This window comes from Typha angustifolia, chromosome 3, assembly GCF_048772165.1.
Source record: "Typha angustifolia cultivar Huaian chromosome 3, ASM4877216v1, whole genome shotgun sequence".
Lineage (NCBI taxonomy): Eukaryota > Viridiplantae > Streptophyta > Magnoliopsida > Poales > Typhaceae > Typha > Typha angustifolia.
The window spans coordinates 1273233-1296162 of NC_133241.1; the positions used below are offsets into that span (position 1 = coordinate 1273233).

General features: G+C 35.9%; 1 protein-coding gene across 1 annotated transcript; it reads right to left on the minus strand.

Annotated features, from left to right (window-relative positions):
- Positions 1-1200: 1200 nt before the first annotated feature.
- Positions 1201-22444, minus strand: LOC140778759 (protein transport protein SEC24 C-like). The gene is made up of 24 exons (XM_073123619.1): positions 21184-22444; positions 20771-21001; positions 20550-20624; positions 20377-20475; positions 20014-20125; positions 18884-19011; positions 17675-17794; positions 15798-15878; positions 15064-15141; positions 14827-14919; positions 14517-14571; positions 12804-12880; positions 11289-11360; positions 11108-11191; positions 7615-7734; positions 7440-7508; positions 5627-5704; positions 4371-4509; positions 3993-4157; positions 3568-3713; positions 3299-3475; positions 2024-2112; positions 1911-1942; positions 1201-1741 (listed from the first exon to the last, which is right to left on the minus strand). Exons 1-24 carry the CDS (start codon positions 22345-22347, stop codon positions 1635-1637), a joined length of 3591 nt encoding a protein of 1196 aa, XP_072979720.1. The 5' UTR covers positions 22348-22444; the 3' UTR covers positions 1201-1634.
- Between the last annotated feature and the right edge of the window lie 486 nt (positions 22445-22930).

The following is a 22930-nucleotide window of genomic DNA, read 5'->3' on the forward strand; positions in this document are numbered from 1 at the left end:
CTTGAAATTTTTTAACCTAGACCGTACTCACTAAACCTTTGTTTTTTAAAGTCATGACCCACCTAGCTCACTCCATCAAATTAAAAATATCTTCCTGTATCTAATCTCTAGATCATATCCCACATAATTTATAGGTATTTTAATTATTACCTTAATATTCTAACAGAATTCTAGGTAATACCTTTCTGTTTGAAAACTGTTTAGTTAACTCAAGCATTATGTGAAAATTATAGAGTAATAGGAAGATTAAGGGTTATAAAATCCAAATAACTTGAGTATGTTTCTAACCAGCTTGATTCGATTTATAACGATTCTAAACTAGATTACGGACGTGACTTTTGAAAAAAAAAAAAGCCGTAGATAATCTAACCGTTGGATCTTCTTAAATTTTAGATATATTGTCGTCCTTGAAAAAAAGCTTTGCAACGAATTTAAGATCGCAGGGTTTAAATGACTAGATCTTGATATATCGACCGAACAGTGACCAAAGATCATATAAACCCTAACTTGATAGCCTTTCAATGGCTAGTTAGGTGCTAGGGTATGAAGGGGAAAAAGTGTATTAAAAATACAATGTCGTTTTCAATTATCAAATTCCACTCCAATTAGACTTTACTCACATATTTATAGAGGCTCATCTAGCGACCCAAACTAAGTTAAAAACCTTATCTTCTCGGATTAACTATTCATTTCGCTACAGATAGATTCCAAACCTAGAAAAATTATTAATATCAAAGTTATCGATCTTAAGGTTAGCAATCTTATCCAACTGCTTGATATTACTCGAATGTCTGTAGACTATTTTGTGAATAGTTTTTTACAACTACATAGAGCTAAATTTAGCTAATTAAATAAAATCCTAACTTATTAAAGCTCTAACTAAACTAAATAACTAAGATAATTAGACTCAATCCATATAACATAATCCCCCTTTGATGTGATCCGATCTGACTCGATTCATATCAAAGTGTTAATTAAAAAAAATTAAATATATATATATATAGAGGGTGTCATTAAAAAATTTCCCTTAAAAACATGATCTGTAGTGGCTGATGTGAATTGTTTCCCATCTGGCGTTACAGCAATAAGAAGCTAAAAAGCAAGCATATGCTGCTTCCGTGAATTAAGTACTGCACAAGAGAAAATAGAAATTTATGAAGTGCAATTCATCCACGAGCTCATGAATATAAACCTGAAAAGAGAAGAAACACAAAGATCTGCAATAAATTTCATAAACAAGAAGCAACAGGATCGATCATATGTAATGATTAATCACCAAATATATATTTATTCCTGAACACCCAACATTTCTTTCCCTAAGATACAACCTATCTTTCACAAGAAATAAAAATTAACTCAAGATGTAGAAGGAAAAAAGCCACTGTGCTCAACAGCTCAACTTTGTCCATAGCAACATGTATTGCCTATTTTAAGAATCTACAGTCACAAAAAATTGCACGCATTATATCCTTGAGCACTATTACCATTAAAGTGGAGGGCCTTATGTCATTAACCGCGATAGACAAGGGGAATTTGAAGAATCCCAGTGCTTCTCTAGCCATCTCCAATCTCGATTGCCTTGACAAACCAAGTTGCTCAGGCTTGTACAAGCAAAATCGTCAACAGATGTTGGCTCAAGCCATTTTTGTTTGGATTTGCCGATGGACATGTACAAGAAACTCAACATAAGAGAGGCCTCCAGGGGTCTTGTCTTCAACCATATATGAAAGGAAAAACATGCCTGCAGAAGATAAAAAATAGGGTAATTATTAAAAGAACAGTACCCTTGATTTTGACAAAGGATAAACAAAGTTTTCCCAATTTGCCAAGCTTAGTTAAGAAGCAAAACATTTGGGGATTGGTTCAGTGGATAAACAAGTTTTCTTTCAAATGAGTACCAATGAACAAACCTGATGGGTCACCCTTTCTGCACAGACGCAAGCTGCAACAAATTTCATAACTTCATTATTTTCATCATAAAAAAAATTGAGGAAAACAAAAGGTAGAGAGAAATCTACAATACCGCAAGTATGAACATCTCTGGCGTCTTATCTCATTAACTGCATCATTTACTTTCTTCGATAGATCATTATCAAATTGCTGCAGTACCAACTGTAAGAAACAAGATCTCATTTCAGATTTAAGTACAGCTTTGAGATGAGGTATCAAAAAAGACCAGCAGCAGAAGATACAATCCTGAATTACTAAAAACAGTTGTGCTAACTACAGGGATGTGTTGCACATAACGAAAGCAAAGAGCACTTATTCTTTGTTTCTATATTAGTAAATTGAACCTTTGGTTGCTCATGTAATATAATCAAGTGTTCCTCAAAAGTGCATAACTGCAGTAAGTAAAATCAAAGAGCAAGTTTTAAGAAATTGGTTTTTGATGTTTCACCGATGAGTTCCACCAATATTTAAGTCTGTCATTGAGCTATCATTTGAATAAATTCACAATTTAGCATCTTTGGTTGAGTTTTAATGGAAAAAAGAACTTAATTAATACCAATTTCCTCTGTGAAATTAGAGGGATATGACAGCCGAACATAGTTTAAAGCCCTCAATTTTTTTTGTCAATAGTAGCATGTAAGCGGAACACATATAGAGTTTCCAGATATCAGAATTAGGCAATCTAAGTAAGGTTCCTTTACATGTAACTTTGCTCGAAGTACTTTCTAACAGATAGTTAAATATGTGAACCATTAGAAAAAAAAAATTTTAAAAAAACACCCATATATATCATATAAAATACCTTAAGATTAACTCTGTTTCTTATTGTCAAAGGATCAGATCTTAATTCATGGGTACCCCAGAGCAACCTTAGATTCATCTTCTTCACTTGTTTACCAACATTGTATGCCAACCAACATACAATAACTTATCATTCTCTATGTAACAAAGGAATCTGATCACATTCTTCAATATCTTGGTGTAAAATTAAGTCATGATTGTCAGAAGCATGGTCTGTGATGATATCAAGGTTCTAAAATATACAATCGATTCTTCCTGATGAATAACATGTCTGAGGATTGAAAGTCAAAAGTTTCAAAATATGGAGAGAATTGCAAAGAGAATATCCAGGTAGCTAATTCGCTTTGCAGATCACTCCTTAATTCAGGCACTTCTATCTTTCACACTGGAGATCCGGACCAACAATTAAAAATTTATTCTTAAAACTATTTACATCTTTATGGATCCAACTGAAGGCTAATCAATTTGACTATCATAATCAGGTATACATGCAACAAAGCAGAATACTGATACGATACAAAGAAGCAAGTAAGAGAATAATATGTACCTGGTTTGGAACTCCGTCCAAAGTAGAAACTCCGAACAATTGTTGGAGAATATCTGGGCTCACCATATTTCCTACATAAATTAAACCCTCCTCACCATTTTCCAAGAGATAAATTCCATCATCATTTACATGCTCACTGGATAGAGGAAGAGTAGCAGATATAAGAGAATCATCTTCCTGCATAAAAAGAAACTCAAATATATCACCTATATAAAAAAGAAATAGAGATAGAAGCAAATTTAATTGAACTGATCATCATTCATTCATACCTTCGAAATGAGATCATGGATAGAGATCATCCTTGGATATACTACAGGAACAGCCAACAATATAGAAAGTGAAGCAGCATGGCTGACCCAATAGGACCGATCATCTAACCGACCATCACTTCTCAATCCAGTACTTTTAATCAGAGCTGAAAAAAGAAGGATAAGAGGGTATCAATTTAGCATACTAGTCTAACTCTAATGAGCGGATTTATCAAGTGTGGCAATTCCATGCGAATGAAATGAATATATAAAAACCTTAAAATATTAATATTCTCTTCATTCTTCTTTACCATATTATGCACACAATGCGCAACACAAAGATGATATTAAGAATTGTAAAAAATATGGGTCAGGAACCAGCCACATTAACCAAGTCAAACTACAGCAGTGTAAGGATAACCTAGCGTCAATGGAAGTCATCATACCTAGAGTATATAGAGGCAAAAGCTTAAGAGCCTCAGGAAGAATTAGCTGTCCAGCGGATGATACAGAAGCGCAATATTTACGGTATGAATGTAAGATATTGATGCAGAGGTTTGTTATTTGTTCACGAACTTGAGAAAGAGGGCTGCTAGGAATGCCATTTGCAGCTGCACAAAGCAGAATAGATAACACATTATAAGAACATGACTACAAAAATAGAACGATTTTCTACTCAACTTATTGTCAGAACTTACCAATATAACAAGAAAGTATCTTTTTTTAATCAAGTTCTCATTAAGCAAGTAAACGCTAACAGATATTCAACACATAATAGTAGAAAATATAATACAAGGGAAAACAACATAACAAGAATATATTACCTTGCTTTAGAAGGCAAGCAAACTGAGTATCTAAATCAGCTAATCTGAACAGACTGCTGAGCGTATTTGTGCATGGAAGTGAGAGATTTATGACTCGTATTCTTCTTTGCCCATATACTGTAGTGTAAAGAAGTGCACACTGGAAAAGGCAGCACAATGTAATGTATTAACAAAATTTAATACAAAATAAATTTGCAATCGGAACTTATAATGAATGTTACTTATTTACAGAAGGAATGGTAGTGAGTTGGATAAGTCTGGTTAAAAGTCAGGCTTGAAAGGCATTTACTGGAAGAGAAGCCCAAACAAATAGCTAACATATATAATAACTGACCAAGAACTTGAAAACCGGACAAGCCCATCAAGAGGCAAAATAACCTGAACAGTTAGCAGCATAAGTACTATTTAAGTACCACTTAGAATTGTGAATGCGGTGCAGCACATACAAATTGTTAACAAAAAGAGATGACAGATCATGGTCAAAGACAGCCCTTCGTTGTCTGCTGCAATGCGAGTCTGAGGGCACTGAAAGTGCTGCAAACCACTGGGTGGGGTGGAGGGTTGCAGCCAAGGGTGGTGAAAATTGGAGAGATAAAACAACTTAAATTTAAATCATATTCCTGATTGTTTTTCATCTTCAAACTGGAACACCACTCACAGAGTCATGCTCCCAACAGTTTATACAATTGCCTCATATGGCAGGTTGTGGAGGCACAAGGTGAATCCAACTCTCACAGATCTCTTCCTCACCCTCCCACTCTTTGCCATGAGTCTCTGCTGCAACACAGCGCCTGCACCGAGCTGAATTGTTGTGGCACTAGAGCAGTCTCATGCCAGCAAGATCACGGCATAATAGCATTTCACAATCCTTATAATTGTTGAGGATAACCCGTCATCAAATAGGATTGTCTTAGTCAAGCAGGTGACAATACTGCACTCACAGGTAACATCTATGTGGAATGTGACAAAAAAAAAAGCCAAAGAGAGGCAGAAGTTATGTAGTTTAATAGTTCTTATAATGTTCTGTCTTCCATATCCAATCTAACCCACTAATTAAGTAGATTAAGTTCACTCTCAATTAATAGAAGGTTCTGCTTAATCCATATCAAATTTATGAAATGTTTGCTAGTTATGACATCAATTACAAAATTTAGCATATAGTAACTGGTAAGTCAAAATTGGGTAGCATGCATGGGAACTGGAACACAACTGGACAATACAAAAACAGCAGTTACTTCAAATCTATCCTCACATACCTGAAAAGCACATTCTGAGCCCTCCTGAAATTTATCGTCATGTTTGAAGGTGACCATTATCGTTTTGTCAGAATCAATCTGCATTAAGCAAACCTCTTTAGGAGCAAGGAATGAAGCGTCGCATAGGATTTAATAAATATTACTCATTATTGGCCTCTCACCAATTTGATCACATAAATATTTCAAAAATGAAATAATAGACAACATTTTCATGTTCCAACTTCCAAGGGGGACTAAGCAAAGTATTGGACAGAATCAATCTACTGAACATTTTATTCAATAAACATAGGAACCTTGTTGTATGGCCACTCCAAGGGGGGTTAAGCAAAGGATCGGACAGAAGCAACATAACAGACTGTTACAGGCATTTTATTTGATGAACATATGAGTCATGTTGGATGGCCATTCACAAGTAAGAATGCAAGGTGAGTCATGATCTATCAGATAGGACATATCAAAACAGATGAATAAAAATTAGGAACCTCTTAATCGTAAATTTAGTTTCACATGACAATCAAGAGTTATAAAATATATCAACAAGACCACATAATCAAGTACCATTCAATCACTCAAAAGTAAAAAAGAATATAAGGACTTCTTTTTTATACTGACTGGAACTTTATTATTGTTATTATGTTGCTAGGAAACAGTAACACAGATACTTCCGAAGTTTTGCCATTTTGGACATGATAGCCATTGGATACTTCCAAACATGTATTGTGTCCCTTATAGAATCCCATCTTTTTAATAAATAAAATTAATAGTGCATTATTGTGGAAACCTTTTTATACTTTTTGGAAACTTTCGAGATTCTTATACAAAGTGTCAAATTGAAGGAGACCGCTACCTTTTATTTCTTACCATATCTAGAGGGTTACCTTTTGCATAAAGATTGGTTTGCCTGTTTATTTTATAATTTAGGAAATTATGTTACAATGGTTATTTTCTTATTATTTATAGATTGAATTCACTTGTTTATTTTACATCTTAGTTAGTAATGTACTACTCAATATACTGAGCCTTTGCTATTAATGGTATTTCTTTTAATAGACAAATTGAAGGTCCCCTTATATAAACTATCATAAATAACAATACTATATAATTCCTCAAATTAAGAAAATGCAAATATAGTAGTAAAACTTCACTAATATGTGTGTGTAAACATAAATACATACATATATGAGCTATGTATCATAAGCATATTGTATCCTTATTTTTTAAGATTTGTTCCTATCATCTTATCTATATCATATCATATCTATATCTCTATTCATGTCCAAATTTCATAGTTATACTGATATGAATAAAATTACCATAAGTGGAAAACACAAGGCTACAAACAGTAGAAACAGGTACACAAAATCTCAAGAAAAGGAAGGCCTTAATGATACATCTACAATTACTTTTCAAAATTGGTGCAGTCTAGAATTCCTGTTGATTATTCAGCTCTCTAAATAAACATATAAAAGGCAAGAGAAATTCTTGCTCACCAGTTCTACTGATTGTTAAAATTATCACGAAACTTATAAACTACAACATAACTAATGAAATTATAGCTGGTAGAGCCAAATGTAGAACAAATTCTGAATGCCTAGGTTCCAACAATATGAGGAAGTTCTTCAGTTAAGTTGCAACATAATGAAATGTCATGGATCCATGAGGTTACTCCTGGAATGTTGCTGCTTTATCTACATTGGGCTGGTTAGCATGGGCAAAACAACTTTGTTGCCAAAGTGAAACAATGCAGAACCAAGCTTCAATTCAACATTATTGGAAACCACAAACAGAAAACAAAGTGTATCAACACACTTACCCCAGGAAGATCTATATCAGTGGGAACACGCTTGCAAAAGTTTCCTGAATACTCCTGAACTTGAAGACCCTGGTAAAATTAAGAAGAAAATTACATATAGATGTGAAGACAGTATCTTCAACTATTATAATACCAAAGAAATTACTGCAACAATTATATCTTACATCAGGCTCACCTGGCTGCATCTTACACGCATCACAGCCTCAAAACCTTGGGGCCTACTAATGTTCCATCTAAGATCGTTGTAGAGTTTGGCAGGATCAGAAAGTGCAGAAAACGGAAAGTAGTAATAGATCTGAAAGAACACAGATGTCAGTTATCAACAAGTATAATGTTTCATCTAAGCAGGTGGTGTACAGTCAACTAAGTCAATACATGCTTAGGCTGTTTAGACAATATGTTAACCTCGAGAATGTTTAGACTATTTAGTCAATTTGTGTCTAACTAAGAGAGAGAGAGAGAGAGGTTACTGGCAAGCAAAGTAATCTTTTACAAATGCAAGCAACAATAAGTCATTTATAACTTCTCAAACCAAGAATTGTCATGCCGATTAATACTTGCCATACTAATGGGTTACCGGTACCTAGCACTCCCGTATCACTCGATACATGCAATATGGTTACAATACCAGGTGGCGCCCATTATGTGCTACTCGAAACCCATAAAGTAAAATGGGTCTATGTGGTAGCTACTTTCCCAAATAGAAAGTGGAGTTAAGAAAGAAGAAAAGGATGAGAAAGAGAGATCTTAGAGGGATTTAAGATTCTTTTTCCTTCAAATCCCATCGAAAGGTAAAATTATGTTCCATCTCTACAGTCTACATAGAGCTATAGTGTGCAGGTGCCTAGGCCTATCCTAGTGCCGATCATTCTTGTGCGTGTTCAATATGATTATCAAGATATATGACTTTATGAGAATTGCAAAGGCCAAATAGACATGGAGTATGTGAGGCATTATAATGAGCATTACTAATAATGGATAAGTTTTGAGGATTATCGACAGTATTCGATGTAATATTCTTATGTTATTCTTATGTCGACTTATGAAGTTATTAATCTTTCCTGTCATTTTACATACAACTAAATATTTAATATAGTTTTGGTTATTATACTAGACTATTGTCAATTAATGAATGCGTTCATTCAATATTATGTGTTGAATCATACTTATAATTGACTATTTTTATATTTTTAGCCCTTGATCCAGAATAACAGCTAAAGATTATAATAGCCATATTCTAGAATATGAACACTATTCGTCAAAATTACATCTTATACCACACACTAACTCAATTACCAATTTACACTTAATCACTATCCCATTAATCTACTTTATATCAAATCAAAGATATTTATCATAATTGTATAAAAAATAAAATACTTTCTTTCATCTTTTTCTCCATTTTATATCACATTAAAGGTAATTATAACACACTTATTCCAGAATAATAATGCAAATAGGAATAGTTATTTCTAGAATAATTCTCATTTTGGTAGTAACAAATAGAAATTGTTATTCCTATTTCAACCATATACTACATGTGAACGAGGCCTTAACAAAATGGGTCATTTACACATTATCTAGGAAATAAAAGAAATTGGCATAGGCTTTCATAGTAATTCATACATATTAAAACAAAAAATTTGTATAAATCCTAATATTTGTATTACTGCATACCAATATGCCATTGGCACACTAAGGTGTGCTGATTAGTTTAGTGACTTTCATGTCTTTTGCTACTTTAGGAAGATGAAGAACACCCCACTAGCACAACAAACCTTGTCTCAAACATAAATATCTACACCTTATTTGACTAGATATAATTAAAGAGAATACAAGTTAGGAGCAGAATGACTCTTATTTGGATTGAATAAACAGGACAAATAGAGAGAAGGGGAAAGAAAAAAAGCTTTTCTAACTATTGATTGCTCTTTTCTCTCTCAAAAAGTTGAGAGTTTTCTCTTACTTTCCCCTCTTTTCTCTTAATTAGCCAAACAGAAAGTCATTTTCTCTTCTCTTCTTTTTTCTTCTTCTATCTTCTTGTCTCACCAATTCTTCCCATCCAAATATAATGCTACAATTATTTGAGTATGAAAGAAATAAAGGCTAATATTTTAAAAAGTGTTCTTACTTTGGTGTTGAAAGTCATACATATAATATGTATTAGTACATAAGTTGTGTGGTTTTTGGAGGTGCACATAATATTAAATATTCACACTACTGTATGTTATAATCTGTATGATCTGTACAATAGACGACAAACAAAATGTTGATAATGTACACCATGATGAACTTAATTCAAACACATCAGTCAACTAAACTTTTCACCCGAAAAGGACTCGAGCAAGATACAATTGTACCCATGGTTTGAAGGATCAACCGATCCGAGCCGATCCCAATTTAAATTCCTCATCTTTCACTTTCACCAATTCTCTCTTTCTCTCTTGCACTGCTTCACTTCACTCTTTTACTATTCACTATTTTACTCTCTTTCACTATTTCTCTTTCTCCCTACCATAGATATTACTTCTTCGACATAGAAATTCAGCTCTAGCAAACTCCACCATGCAGATCCAACTCTGATGACCTCGGCTATGTGATCTTTTTTTTTTTTTCTCTCTCTCTTCTCTTGTTTCTTCAATGTAGTTTCTTTCCTCTCTCCACTATGGCAAAGTTTTTTTTCTTTTTTTTTTTTAACCTTTTTGTTTCTTCCACACTCTCTCTCCTTCGTCGCAGTAGGTTTGAATTAGTATTTCTTTATACTTTATATGTGAGTAACTATTATTTTCTATTTTTGCCATTTTTAAAAAATATATATAAATATTCCTGTATTTTTAAATAATATTTATAATTTTACATAATTAAAAATAGTTCAGTTCGATCCAAACAGCCAATACATATCGTTTTTTTTAGGTTAATCTCAAACCTGATTTTTTGAACCTTGATTGTACCCATTCCATCCTTTTTCCATATCCATTTGCCAAATAATTATGATTCTGGGAGCATAAGCAAGCATGCATATATATAATAGAGAGAGAGAGAGAGAGAGAGAAGGATTGTATAATTGACAAGAAGGGAAAGTTGAAGGTTAAACAGGCTGAATATTGCCAAAAATGGAGGCTTACTTTACTTTTGATACAGTATGCCTAAAACCGAATGATAATTCAAGACAAAAACATGTAATAATATGCATCATTATCATTTGAGGACATCAACCGATTTACGATTAAGTATTTATCCATGTGCTTGTTGTCAGTTGTAGTTGTGAAACAATCTTCCCAACCCAGCTTTTAAGGCACTAGAGATTGGAGAGCGTCCTGCACTAGATCTATTGAGCCCAATCTTCCAAAAAATAATGATCTTTTACATTTTTATTGTACACGAATTGCAACCACGCTTTTGGCTTAGGAGGGTCAGGGCATATATTTTTACCTAATTTTATCAGGCATAGCCTATTAAAGTGCTATGTTGAGCTTATCACAGGATTTCAGAGGTTTGACTTTGTTTCCATTTCTTGCACACATTACTGAGTAATAAAAACTATAAAACACTTAGAAATTGGAAGATCACCAACAGAGAAATGACACACTTGGAGACTATTCAAGTATCACGTTTGAAAATCATTAGACAAATTTGTAACAGAGTTCCTAATAAAGCATAAGGTATACCTGCCCCCCAGTAGTTCTTGGAACAACAGAGATGGAAGCAATGTCTACATAGACCTGGGTAGTGAGAAATATATCCACACAAACCTGCAAATTATTGAAAGTGAATTAGCTAATAGTTCCAATTAAATTGCTATACAACAATTAAGCTCTTTAATTTGTACAGAAGTATTATGCTTCTCACTTGATACTCAGCGAACTCTATTGCCATTGTTTTGAGAGTTTTGTCAGCTGGCTGGAGCAATTTATGGGCTTCCTGAAATTCAGCGAAATACACTACATTGTAATTATTTTAACTTCTGGTTAACAATGAAGCTATAAGAAAATATTTCAAGCCCTTAATAAAAAGGCAAAAGCCTTTTATTAATATATGCCAGAAGCAATAAAATCAATTATTACAAAGATAATTATGAGACAGTTTATGTTTAATGAAGCCAAGCCACGAGCAAAAGCCCAGCTCAGATTGAGCTCAAAGTGAGCAGTTGAAGGGTCCCCTCCAGCTTGGCTCGCTCTTCCAACAAGATGGCTTCCGCTCAGCTTGGTGGCTCAGTTTCAAAAATATTAAGTTAATACATTCACTAACTACAGGTATATTAAGTTAGTATTACTGAGGGCTTATCTTTTGTGCTGCAGCTTAATTGACAATTTGACAATGCGGAGCACAATCATATCACAGTACAGACCAAAATCTTAAATTTCTAGAATCAACTTAAATTAGTGTAACCAACTGTTATTTGGTGCCACAGCAGTACACTGACAAGCACTTGGTAGTCTATTGAATGATTGAAATTTTCGAATCGCCGTGCAGTGTTGAAAGGTTTTAATATTGAGGCACTTTCCTCTAAGCTATTAAGGTTTTGTGCCCCCAAGATGAAGACAACTCTCTAAATTACAAGCTGTCATCTTTTCCCTTCACCTACATTCTTTCCATGTCTAGATGTTCTATTGACCGTTGCTATTTTGTTGCTTTGAGTCAAACAGCAAGAATTGTAGTAGTTATGCAGCCCTTGTCAGATGACAAGTAATTTGTGGGCTTCCTAGAAAGTATCAGCATGTACCGTCAAGTAACTCCTATTAGTAACTCCTATTGAAGTTGTATCTTGCGATGAGACTAACAAACTCTTATAGTTAGTGCCATGATGACAAGGCCACCATGTTGTAGCATGTAGTAAGAGCAGTAAACTAAGTACTAGATAAACACTTGTGTGGCAGCTTGACAAAGAGAGCGATCTCAATACTTTAGAAAATACTTTCTCGATAGCTAGTTACTATTATTAAAAGCTACAATTGGTCATGTTGCAGCATGCTTAAATACTAGATAACCTAATGGATGACTGGAGTAAGTGATTTTTCTTCTTACCATTTAAGTGATTTTTCTTCCTACCACTTAAGAGAATTTCTTCTTACCACTTCAGAACATTTTATATCAATGAGATGAAGGCAATCCTCTAACGGAGCCACCTCAACTTTGAATCATGCTAATGTACTGGATGATGATGATGATGTGATGGCAGGACAGACGTTAAGCTTTGGGCAAAAGACAACAGATCAAATTCTGACTGGTAGATATTGTATATGTTTAAGAAAGAAGCAGGTGCCAAGATATCAGTTTCCTTAACGAATATGAGAAACCAGACAGCAAGACGAATAATTATATAATAATCTTATAAGAATGACTTTACAAGAAAATCATAGAAACCTTATCTCCAGTAGAAATATTTGCTCGACCCTCTGCTTCTCTAGAAGAAAGAGATCCAATGCCAACTGATGGCAAGACTGCGAAGAAAACACTACATTGTCAAAGCCTTGTCTATTATGTATAAAATCCATGTATACATAATTTCACAAAGATCTCAATAAGAGGAAAAACAAAAAAATGTCAGAAATATTACAGGATCATAACCAGAAAGATGTAGGAATATAGGCACATGGACATATAAGAAAGCAAAACATAATTGCTTACCAATATGTTAAAAATTAACTCTCAGAGAAGTACAACACTAAAATCTTACAAAATCTGTCTGAACTCTGAACAATAGGAATGATATATAAGAAGTGCCTAATGACTGAGGACAAACCCAAGTATCTTCACAGTTCAAAGATGATTCTAGTTGCTATTAAAAGAAGACCAATGGATGCTCTCTAAGATCATTGAGAGGTTTTTTTTTCCAAATGTAAACTCAGCAAAGCATAAATGTGCCGCTGGTTCGAATATGTTCATGGATACGAAAACAAGTACTTGGTATACTTATTGCATAGGCACATCAACTAATGGAAAAGTACTTGATAAATATCAGCAAACCATAAACATGAAACCCATAATTCCTCAGCGTAATGGAGTGGCCTTTAATTATTCAATTACATTTTTATATGTTTACTCACTCATTCATTTCTTGTGTTCTTCAGACTTGATCAAACCAGTTCTTAGAAAGGCAGTCAAATATTTCCAGAATAACTCGAATAGTATGTACCAATTTCCCTTGAGCACATCTTTCATGAACTCATAGTCTCTATTCACAAGCAACAATTCCAAATTTCCAACTCACACAACATAACAGCTCAATGCCATGCCACACAATTTATAAATATCCAAATTAAAGTACCTCCAATTATATATGGTATGCCAAAACCATGGTTCAAAATTACACCATGAGAAGGAGCAATACCAGCTGAAATTTGTCAGAAAGTAGAAACTAAAGCCTAAACTTGCAATATTGTTAATTTTGATCTTAGTACCATCCACTATGGACTGAAAATGACTCAATTTTGCCCAAAATTTTCAGTATTTTTCTAGGGTTAAGACCAAAACCAACATAAACCAAAACTTCAAATAATGGACCAAATAGAATTAGTTTGTTTTGTAAATTCCATGCATTGATATGGAAAATTCAAGAATGTCTGACAAAATAGGATAAGAGGGATCACTTCAGAATTCCAGTTGACCCATCTTTCCCATGAGAACTTCCAGATAGACATGTAAATGACATACCAAAACCAAGAAGATTGCAATAAAATGTTGTTTATCCTCTATTTTTCTCTCGGCTAATTGCGGTTCCAATTTCTAAGCAGTCATCATAAATCCAATTTATCATGCGTAAGCCACATCAGGATGCAAGCATTTAGCAGTCACACAGGAATGAAAAGTTCCCAAATAGAGTATACAAGTAGTCACATCCAAAAACATTAGGAACTTTGTAAAGCACTAAGTTACTGGAGTATGTATATGTTCTTACATTGACTACATATCATAAACAATAATTGAACATATATCTCAGTGAATATGCAGCAGATATCCAATGCCGAGGCATTTAAATTCAGTTACAAAAATGTGCAGATAACTTAGAAGAAGGAAAGAAATATATGGGATTGTTTCATTTCCACCAATGTAAGAAAGAGATATTATAAGGACTACCTGACTGAAATACAAGAAGTTTTCCACCGGTAGACTTCATTGCCAAGAACACAGCCTGCAATAATACAAACTATAATCAGCATAACTAGAAAACTGTATTCTATTTTATCTGTAGAGATCACTATCCAAGCTATTGAGATAGATGAATATAGTAACTTCCTGAATAATTTGTTCTTAAACGAAGGTTCTTAAATCTAAAAATAGATGCTTACTTTTCAGGAATAAGCAAAACTGTACAGCTCTGCTTTTAACACAAAATAGCAGCAACATTTAAAAGAAAAGGATACAATATATTTATCAATATGCACACCTTGATAGCTGCCCCAAAAGCAGAATCTGCAACTTTGTTGTTTTCAAACATGTTTGGGATGCTTTCCAGAAGTTGCTCCAAATTTTGGCGACACTAAAACCTCAGAAAAAAGACAATGAAGATTCTCTAAGCAAGACTAGCACAAGCATTGCTATTCAAAGTTTCAAACATAAGACAACAACATGATGGTTATACATAGAAGGTTGAAGTGATTAGAAAGTTACTAGAATTGCATACCTCAGTAAGTTGAACAACTAGATCTGTTTGCAAGGGTGTATATACATCTTGAACATCAGGGACTATGAGCATCAAAGGCTGTATATTAATAAGAGTGTAAGATTGCAATCATGATCTCATATGTAATCTGCACAGATAGCTACATGTGCATGTATTGGACAACTTATTGACAACAACTTCTATGAATAATCATTCAAACAACTGAATTAAGTTTCCATAACAGCATTAAGGAGTTCAGGAAACAGAAAGATTTGTCTGATTGAAAGAACAGACTCATGAACAATTTCTGCACATTTTATAACTTGTTCTAGTATAATGGGGAAAAAGGAAAAGGAAGTCCAGATAAATCTCTTGTTTACCAATAAAAGCCCTACAGATCTTAGAACTCATATTGCATTACATCAGCAGCTTTGATGTATGTACATAACCAAAACTTTAAATCAGAAAATTCTTATTTCGTTGTTGTTCACTAAGAGAATTGGAAATCCAACAAAATGCATCTTTTAATTATAGTTTTCTAATTTTCCTCCCCTTGGTTTTTTCTACAACTTAAACATCCAGTTTATAAATTACAAGAGGTGTTCTCTTCTTTCGCAAGCTATGGAGACAAACTGGTAACAGTATTGTTCCAGAAGAAGTATGAGCTAGATTAAAATTCTAAAGAATGTGTGATCAAATTAACAAAAGCTCATTCAATATAACTCATTTTTTTATATAAATTGCATAGTGCATACCTGTTGTAAACCACGTTTAAGGTTATAGAAATGAATATTGGAGTCAAAAGTAGCAATCCCCACCATAGTCCGAGGACCTTCCTACAAAAGGATTCCACAAAATAAATCAATAACCTCATTCTCACAAAAACAAATGCAGTAAGTAAGAAAATAGGCAACCCAATTGTGGAAGATAGTTAGAAAAGAGGATATAAGATTTAATGACCTGAAGAAGAAAATACAGCAGAATAATGGAACAAATGCAGGTTAAAATGTCAAACACAATTACTCTTTCAGTATTTCCAAAAAAGATGACATCTTAAATTGTTCTTTTGGGATGGCTACCTAATTTTGTTGCTCAACTTAGTTGCACATTCCAACTTTAAACAAAATCACAGAGAAATGAAATCCAAGTGAATGATCAATCTCATTCAAGTGACTAGCACAATAGTGCAAGGTTAACATTATTTTGTCAAATTCACAAAAGAAAAACTGAACAAACCATAGGATGAAAAGCACAATACTATCAGCAGAATAGTAACAGGGTCAAAACTCAGGGTCAACTAGCTAGTTTCAGAAGTCTATATCATATGATAATTGTGGACGAAGTCTATAACAAAAGATTTATGAAATAATTTTTGCACGTAGCACTTTGTACTTCCTATTGAGCTTTAAGATAATAAAGCCTACCAACGTTTCACTTTATTTGCAACAGATTCGTGCAACAGATACGTGCATTTCTGCTTTAGTAAATGTTCCAACATAGAAATGGAAAAATACATGGTATTCTGCTTCTTTTTTCTCTTTAGCATGTTTTTCTTCAAGTTGAAATATCTCCAAAAAGAAAAACTCGTGTGTCATCTTCACCTCCTCTATTTCCAAGTACAAAAATTTTTAGCAGGCTGCTGTTGCATCTTGGAACCAGACAGAATAGTCAAATTTGCATGCTTCCTTATGGCTTTCATGACAAACCCCTCATTGATTTTACTTTTATGAGATTGAGATGAGGCATATAACTGGTCATAAAACTAGTCAATTTTTTTCTAAAATGCTCTCAAATTTGAGTTCCGCTCTAGCAAACTCTATATAGTTGTTATTAGAGTTATTAGATTAATATATTACTAATTTATCTTGTTTCATGGTGACTTTATAAATAGGGCTAAGCCGCCTCTTTCATCTCAAGCAAATACATAACATTTTTCACAAAACTCTTCTCTTCTCCTCTCTTTTTCATCAACCCAATCTAGGGTCAAGGCTAATATCATTTCAGTTGCGAAAGTTCGGATGATGAGGATGATATGATGAATGACAAAGGGGATAGAAAAAAGGAGGATGGGGAGACAAAAAGACAATATTGTGGAAGATCACAACAATACATAAGCTATTTCTTATTTTATGTGAACCATGATATATGCTGATGAAAAGATAAAAAGAGGAAATAGCATCTCTGTGATTGAAGCCCTGGTAGCTTATGTAATTATAGTTTGGTGATGTTTTCCGTTATTCTAAATATAGGGTATGACATGCAAATCCAGGATACAAAACCACCAATGTTGTTTAGAATAAGATGGGTAGACTGTAAAAAACCCTTAACCGTAAATCATGATAGGTATGCACATGCCAATAACAACAATAAGAATCTCTATGACCCTTGATCTGCAATTGGAATGCTACAGGTCATGATTAATGACATATGTGAATCTCTAAATATAGCAAATGGTACCAACTACCTACAGGGCAAAGGAATAAACATCTAGGTTGCTCGTAATCAAGGCAAATTGTGAATTGCAGCTTAACTACAATAAGATATTCCTGTAAGATGATTCAGCTATCCATGCAGATAAATTACTAACAAACAGAATAATAAAACAAAACATAAGAAAAAATTAAAAACTTACAGGAAGGTCCGAAAGAGCCTGGCTAATTGCACTGCAAGCTGCTGCAGTTGCACCGGTCTGTATAGCATTCATGGAGACATCTATAAGAAAGAAATACACAGCAGGCATTGGATCACGAACCTGCAACAGTATAGGATGTATTAGCATTCAATCATGAGAAAGGGAAGACGCCATCACACCAACAACTAGACACCAAATGCTATCCCATAATTAGCAACTTGGTTCCAGGTTTCCAACTACAAGCATGAAATTTTGCAACCACCATGTATGCGCAAAAACTGTCTTGCTTAATTGCCTCTTATGCATAACAAACTCAATCATAAGCCATGATACCTACAACTAAACTGCAACTGCTATCCCATTACTAGCAACTTAATTCCAGGTTCCCAAGTACAGGCAAGAAAGTTTGCCACTACCATATATGTACAAATATTGTATTGCTCAAGTGAAACATATGTATGCTTGAATTCAAGAAGAGAAAGGGTAAATTGGCATTTAAGTGAGTCAAGTCATAGTTCACTTGACTGTATTAACATCTAAATCAGATCATTGCATTAAGACAGGACAGCAAAATCCTATGTGTAAAAGAATACATGTATTGCCCATGAAGAAAATCACATACAACAAGATTTAGATGTATATACATGTTCATACATGAAAGCATTTACAGAGGAACTGATTGGCAATTGAGAAGAACGGATAAAATTACAATAAAATAGTCCTCATAACTACATAGTAGATTTACAATATTTACTAACACCAACAAACAAAACAGAAGATCATGAAAGGAAAACAAAGGAGCCAAGAACACCCATAGCCCTTTTTTCTAGTATTCCTTCATTGCAACTTATAATGTTTACCTCCGATTAACATCATGTTCCAAAGCTGCAATAATCTAGCAAGCGAGCAAGCAGTTGGAACATTAATCATGCTCTAAGTGGTTATGAATGAATAAGAAAAGAAAATATAAAAAATTTGAGTAGTGCAAAACAGAATTTTCTCATATTCAAGTACATAACTAGAAAAACTAGTACATTAACAGTAAGTCAACACGCCAAAAATAAAAGGCAGTACAATCTAATATTGTCAAACCAAATTTTATTAGACCATGTTTTTGAGTAAGATATAGGAGTTTGATAAAGAGTAATGTGGATGTGAAATTCAGACCGAATGTAGACAACTATTAATATATCAGACAAGTAGGCATACCATAAATTCCTTCGTAGCAACAAATTCAATTGTTCCTCTACATAACTCAGGCCTTTCATCAGCATCGCGTCGTCTGCCATCAGGACCTAAATTGCACATGTAGTCGCGAGGAGTCTCATTGCTAAATCCTGCAAAATCCGTATATGACAACAAGCAAATGAATTGAAGGATAGACATAAGAAGAGAATGTGAAATACTAGTTATATGCTCTGGAAAGTAGAGAAATAAATAGTGTAATTATATGAAAAAACTCCGCATTGTTATTACAATGTGAGTAGTCATCAAGGATTGTTGTGTCAGTGGCACGGGACATGCCAACCTTAGCTCGGCATAGTATATATTACTAGCATGTGTTGTGCCAAGCCGGTTTTCCCTTGGCACACCGAATATTCTTGACACATCAAAAAACAATCTCTAAACCTTTCGAAGGCCTTAAAATACGTTTTAGAATAAAATAAATATCTTCAACACTAAATATTATTGTAGCATAGGCACAGTTAGATTCTAATCTCATGTTTTCCCCTGATCTTTCTTGGATCCTCTTTGTTGGGGCAAATATTTTCAGGAAGAAAACTAAATATTTGTTTAGTTTGCAAATTTTGAAGTATAATGTATGTAAATCAAGCATTAAAATGCAAAAAGACCCTAAATTAGATTTCTTTAAAGTAAGACACTTTTAATTCTAGTGGCACATATCAATAAGTGTCTAATTCCCTAGCACAATACGTATCAATCCATGCCGACCAGCACGACAATTCATGGTTGTCATAAATGCTCCCAGAAAATGAATTTACTAGTGCTGCAATAATAAACTTAAAATTTTGGCAAGAAAATAAATGGGTGGTAAGAGCAAAAATTAACACTATTGACAGAACTTTCCTATACAATGCAAATACACATAAAAAGAGGTTTTTAACTAAGGGGAGTGTAAAAATATAGAGTAACCTTATCATTTAATTTTAAATGGGTTATAATTTCTCTGTCAAAATTGTTCTTTCCTAACATTACCCAAAGCTGAAAATAAGTAGGAAGCAGCAAGAGGAGTACCAAAAGGTATAATCATGTAGAACCTTGAAATCTACGAGGAATTGTACTATCATCTATATATGAATAAGAAGTCTGCCACTCACCACATAAATTACAAATGAAACGCCTCCCTTGGTCAACAAATCTCATGAAAGGATTTATGTACCCTTTGCAACGTGAACATCGAAGAGGCCCAATTTCTCCAAAGTCTACAAGCTACATTTGAAAATTACAAGAAGAAGAATAAAGGTAAAGCCATGTTAGGAACAATAAGGAAGAAAAGAATAATCAAGTCCTTAAAAGAAAAAAAAAATTAAAAATCAATGACTAGATAGCATATGCAGCTGCTTGTGGCCCATATATGATGTGGAGGCTTGACTACCGCATCAAGTAGGCTATTATCAAAATATTGTAACAAATTGGTGGGTAGTGGCCTATCAGGTTCCAAGAAAATAGACACTATTTACCTGAATAGGATCATCAGAAGGATGTGGAAGTGCAAATGGTTGCACCATTAAAGCCAAAGGCATACTTGATGTTGATAAAAGATCTCCAGTACATGGTATCTATTGCAGAATTTAGATCAGTTCATAACACCTCAATTGCAGGAAGTCTAAGAAGATGATTAAGGGCTGCATACCTGATTGATGGTACATCTCATCAAACGAGGGCTGCAGTTACCAGTATCCTTGACAACAAATTCACTAGCAGCAGGCTAACATAACAATAGTTCAGTCAGATGAAGTGGAATAAGTCTAATTCCATAAAAGGGAAAACGAGATTATCTTGTTCAACAAAGAATTTTGATATATCCTAAGAAAAGAATTTACCAATATAAAAATGACAAGCTGTTGAACATACCGGGGGGACTGAAGCTTGATTCCCCACACGAGTCTCAAATACAGCCACTGAAGAAGTAGGCATTGGCCGCGGAATCTGGTTAGGATCAATTTTGGACGGTGTTGATACCATAGCCCCAGCATGCGGCGAATAACCCATTGAGGATAGCGGCGGAGGCATAGTTTGGGTCAATGTGTTTGGGAGCATGCCAGCCATATTTACTGGCGGTGGCAAAGTACCAAGAGGAGCCCCCTAGAACAATTTTTCAAATCAGCTAAAAGATCAAGATAGATCTAAGCTTTATTTGCATTTTGAGTAGTTTGAACTTTCAATTAGTGTTGCAAGCACTTACAAGATCCAGTTTTTACTCATCCAGTGAATTCATCCGGCAAAAATAATTTAATAAACATTAAACCAAACCCAGATCAACTCACCTGATGAGGCTGCGACTGCCATGCTGGAGCTCCAAATGGAGCATTTGAACCAGGAGGCCCTGAGAAAGATTGTGGCGGCCCCATAAACGGCTGCGAGGGTGGCATCCCCATGAACGGTTGCGAGGACTGCTGCCCTGTAAAGGGTTGCGAGGATGGCGGCCCCATAAATGGCTGTGAGGACTGAGCCCCCCTGATTGGCTGCGAGGACGGTGGCCCCATGAATGGCTGGGAGGACGGCGGCCCCATGAACGGCTGCGAGGACGGCGGGCCCATAAATTGCTGTGAGGACGGTGGCCCCATGAACTGCTGTGAGGACGGCGGCCCAGTGAACTGCTGTGAGGACGGCGGCCCCGTAAACTGCTGTGAGGACGGCGGCCCCGTAAACTGCTGTGAGGACGGCGGCCCCATGAATGGCTGTGAGGACGGCGGTCCCATGAAAGGCTGCGAGGATGGCTGGCCCATAGACGGCTGCGAGGACGGAGGTCCCATGAGAGGCTGAGAAGACGGCGGTCCCATGAAAGGCTGCGAGGATGGCTGGCCCATAGACGGCTGCGAGGACGGAGGTCCCATGAGAGGCTGAGAAGACGGCGGGGCCCTGATCAGTTGTGAGGGAGGTGATCCCATAGTCGGCTGCGAGGGTGGTGGTACCGAGGCCGGTGGCTGCCCACCAAACGGCTGGGAGGCCGGAATCGACGACCCCGAGAACGGCTGCGACCTCTGTGCGGCAAACGGAGCGCCAGCCGGCGGGCTCCCAGAAAACGGCCGCATGCCCTGAGATTGCAGAGGCACGGCAGAGGGCGGAGGAGCCCGGATCAGTGCCGGCGATCCCATCGCCGATCCGGATACGGGAGGAGTCGGACGTCCGGCGATGCCAATAGCCGCAGGCCCATTGCTGGCGATCGGGGCGGACTGCGGCGGCGGACGGGAGGCGAATGCTGCGGCGGGAGGAGGAGGACCGGGTCGGGACACCGGGGCGCCGGGACCGGCGGCGGAGAAGGGGGGAGGAGGGGCGACGGGGCGGGCGGAGGGGGGAGGAGGGCGGGAGATCTGGAGGTTGTGGAAGGAATCGGGGAGGGAGGAAGGATTCGGGTTAGGGTTAGGGTTAGGGTTTGGAGAAAAGAAAGGGGCGCGTGGCCTGGGCGGGCCGGAGGGAGGGGACGCCATGGATCGAGCCTAGAGAGAGAGACGGAATGGTATTAGAGAGAAAAAGAAGAGAGGGAGTGGGAGAAGGTGGAGATCGGGATCTGAGGAGGGGAGAGAAGAAGATCGGAGCGTTTTAAGCTGGCGGGGTTTAGTTTGATTCGACGAGAGAGGTAAAACACGGGAGAGTAATACAGGACGTAACGAAAGTCGCCACGTGTAAATACGCAAGCTGGTGAAAGCTGATTGGTTTGACAGCGTGGGCTTGCTGATGTGGCAGTGGGAGTTGGAAGGTGAAGGAAACGAGGAAGAAGTGGGAAACGGGATAAATGGAGACGTTACCACGGTGGAGGTCTGGAGGTGTTAATATAGTATGAACGTTTGCTCTGGATTTACTATTTTACACCTTACAAATTGCAAAAATAACAGTGCATGTTCTTTTTCTTTCTCTTAAATTTGTGATTCCAACCTTATATTTTTCACTATTTACAAACCACACATCATTTTGATCAGTAAATTTGTGGAGCAATGCTTCTATGACCGTCCCAGATTTGAATCATATTTTAAATTTTTTTTTCATCCATTCAATTTAGAACTGATTTATTTT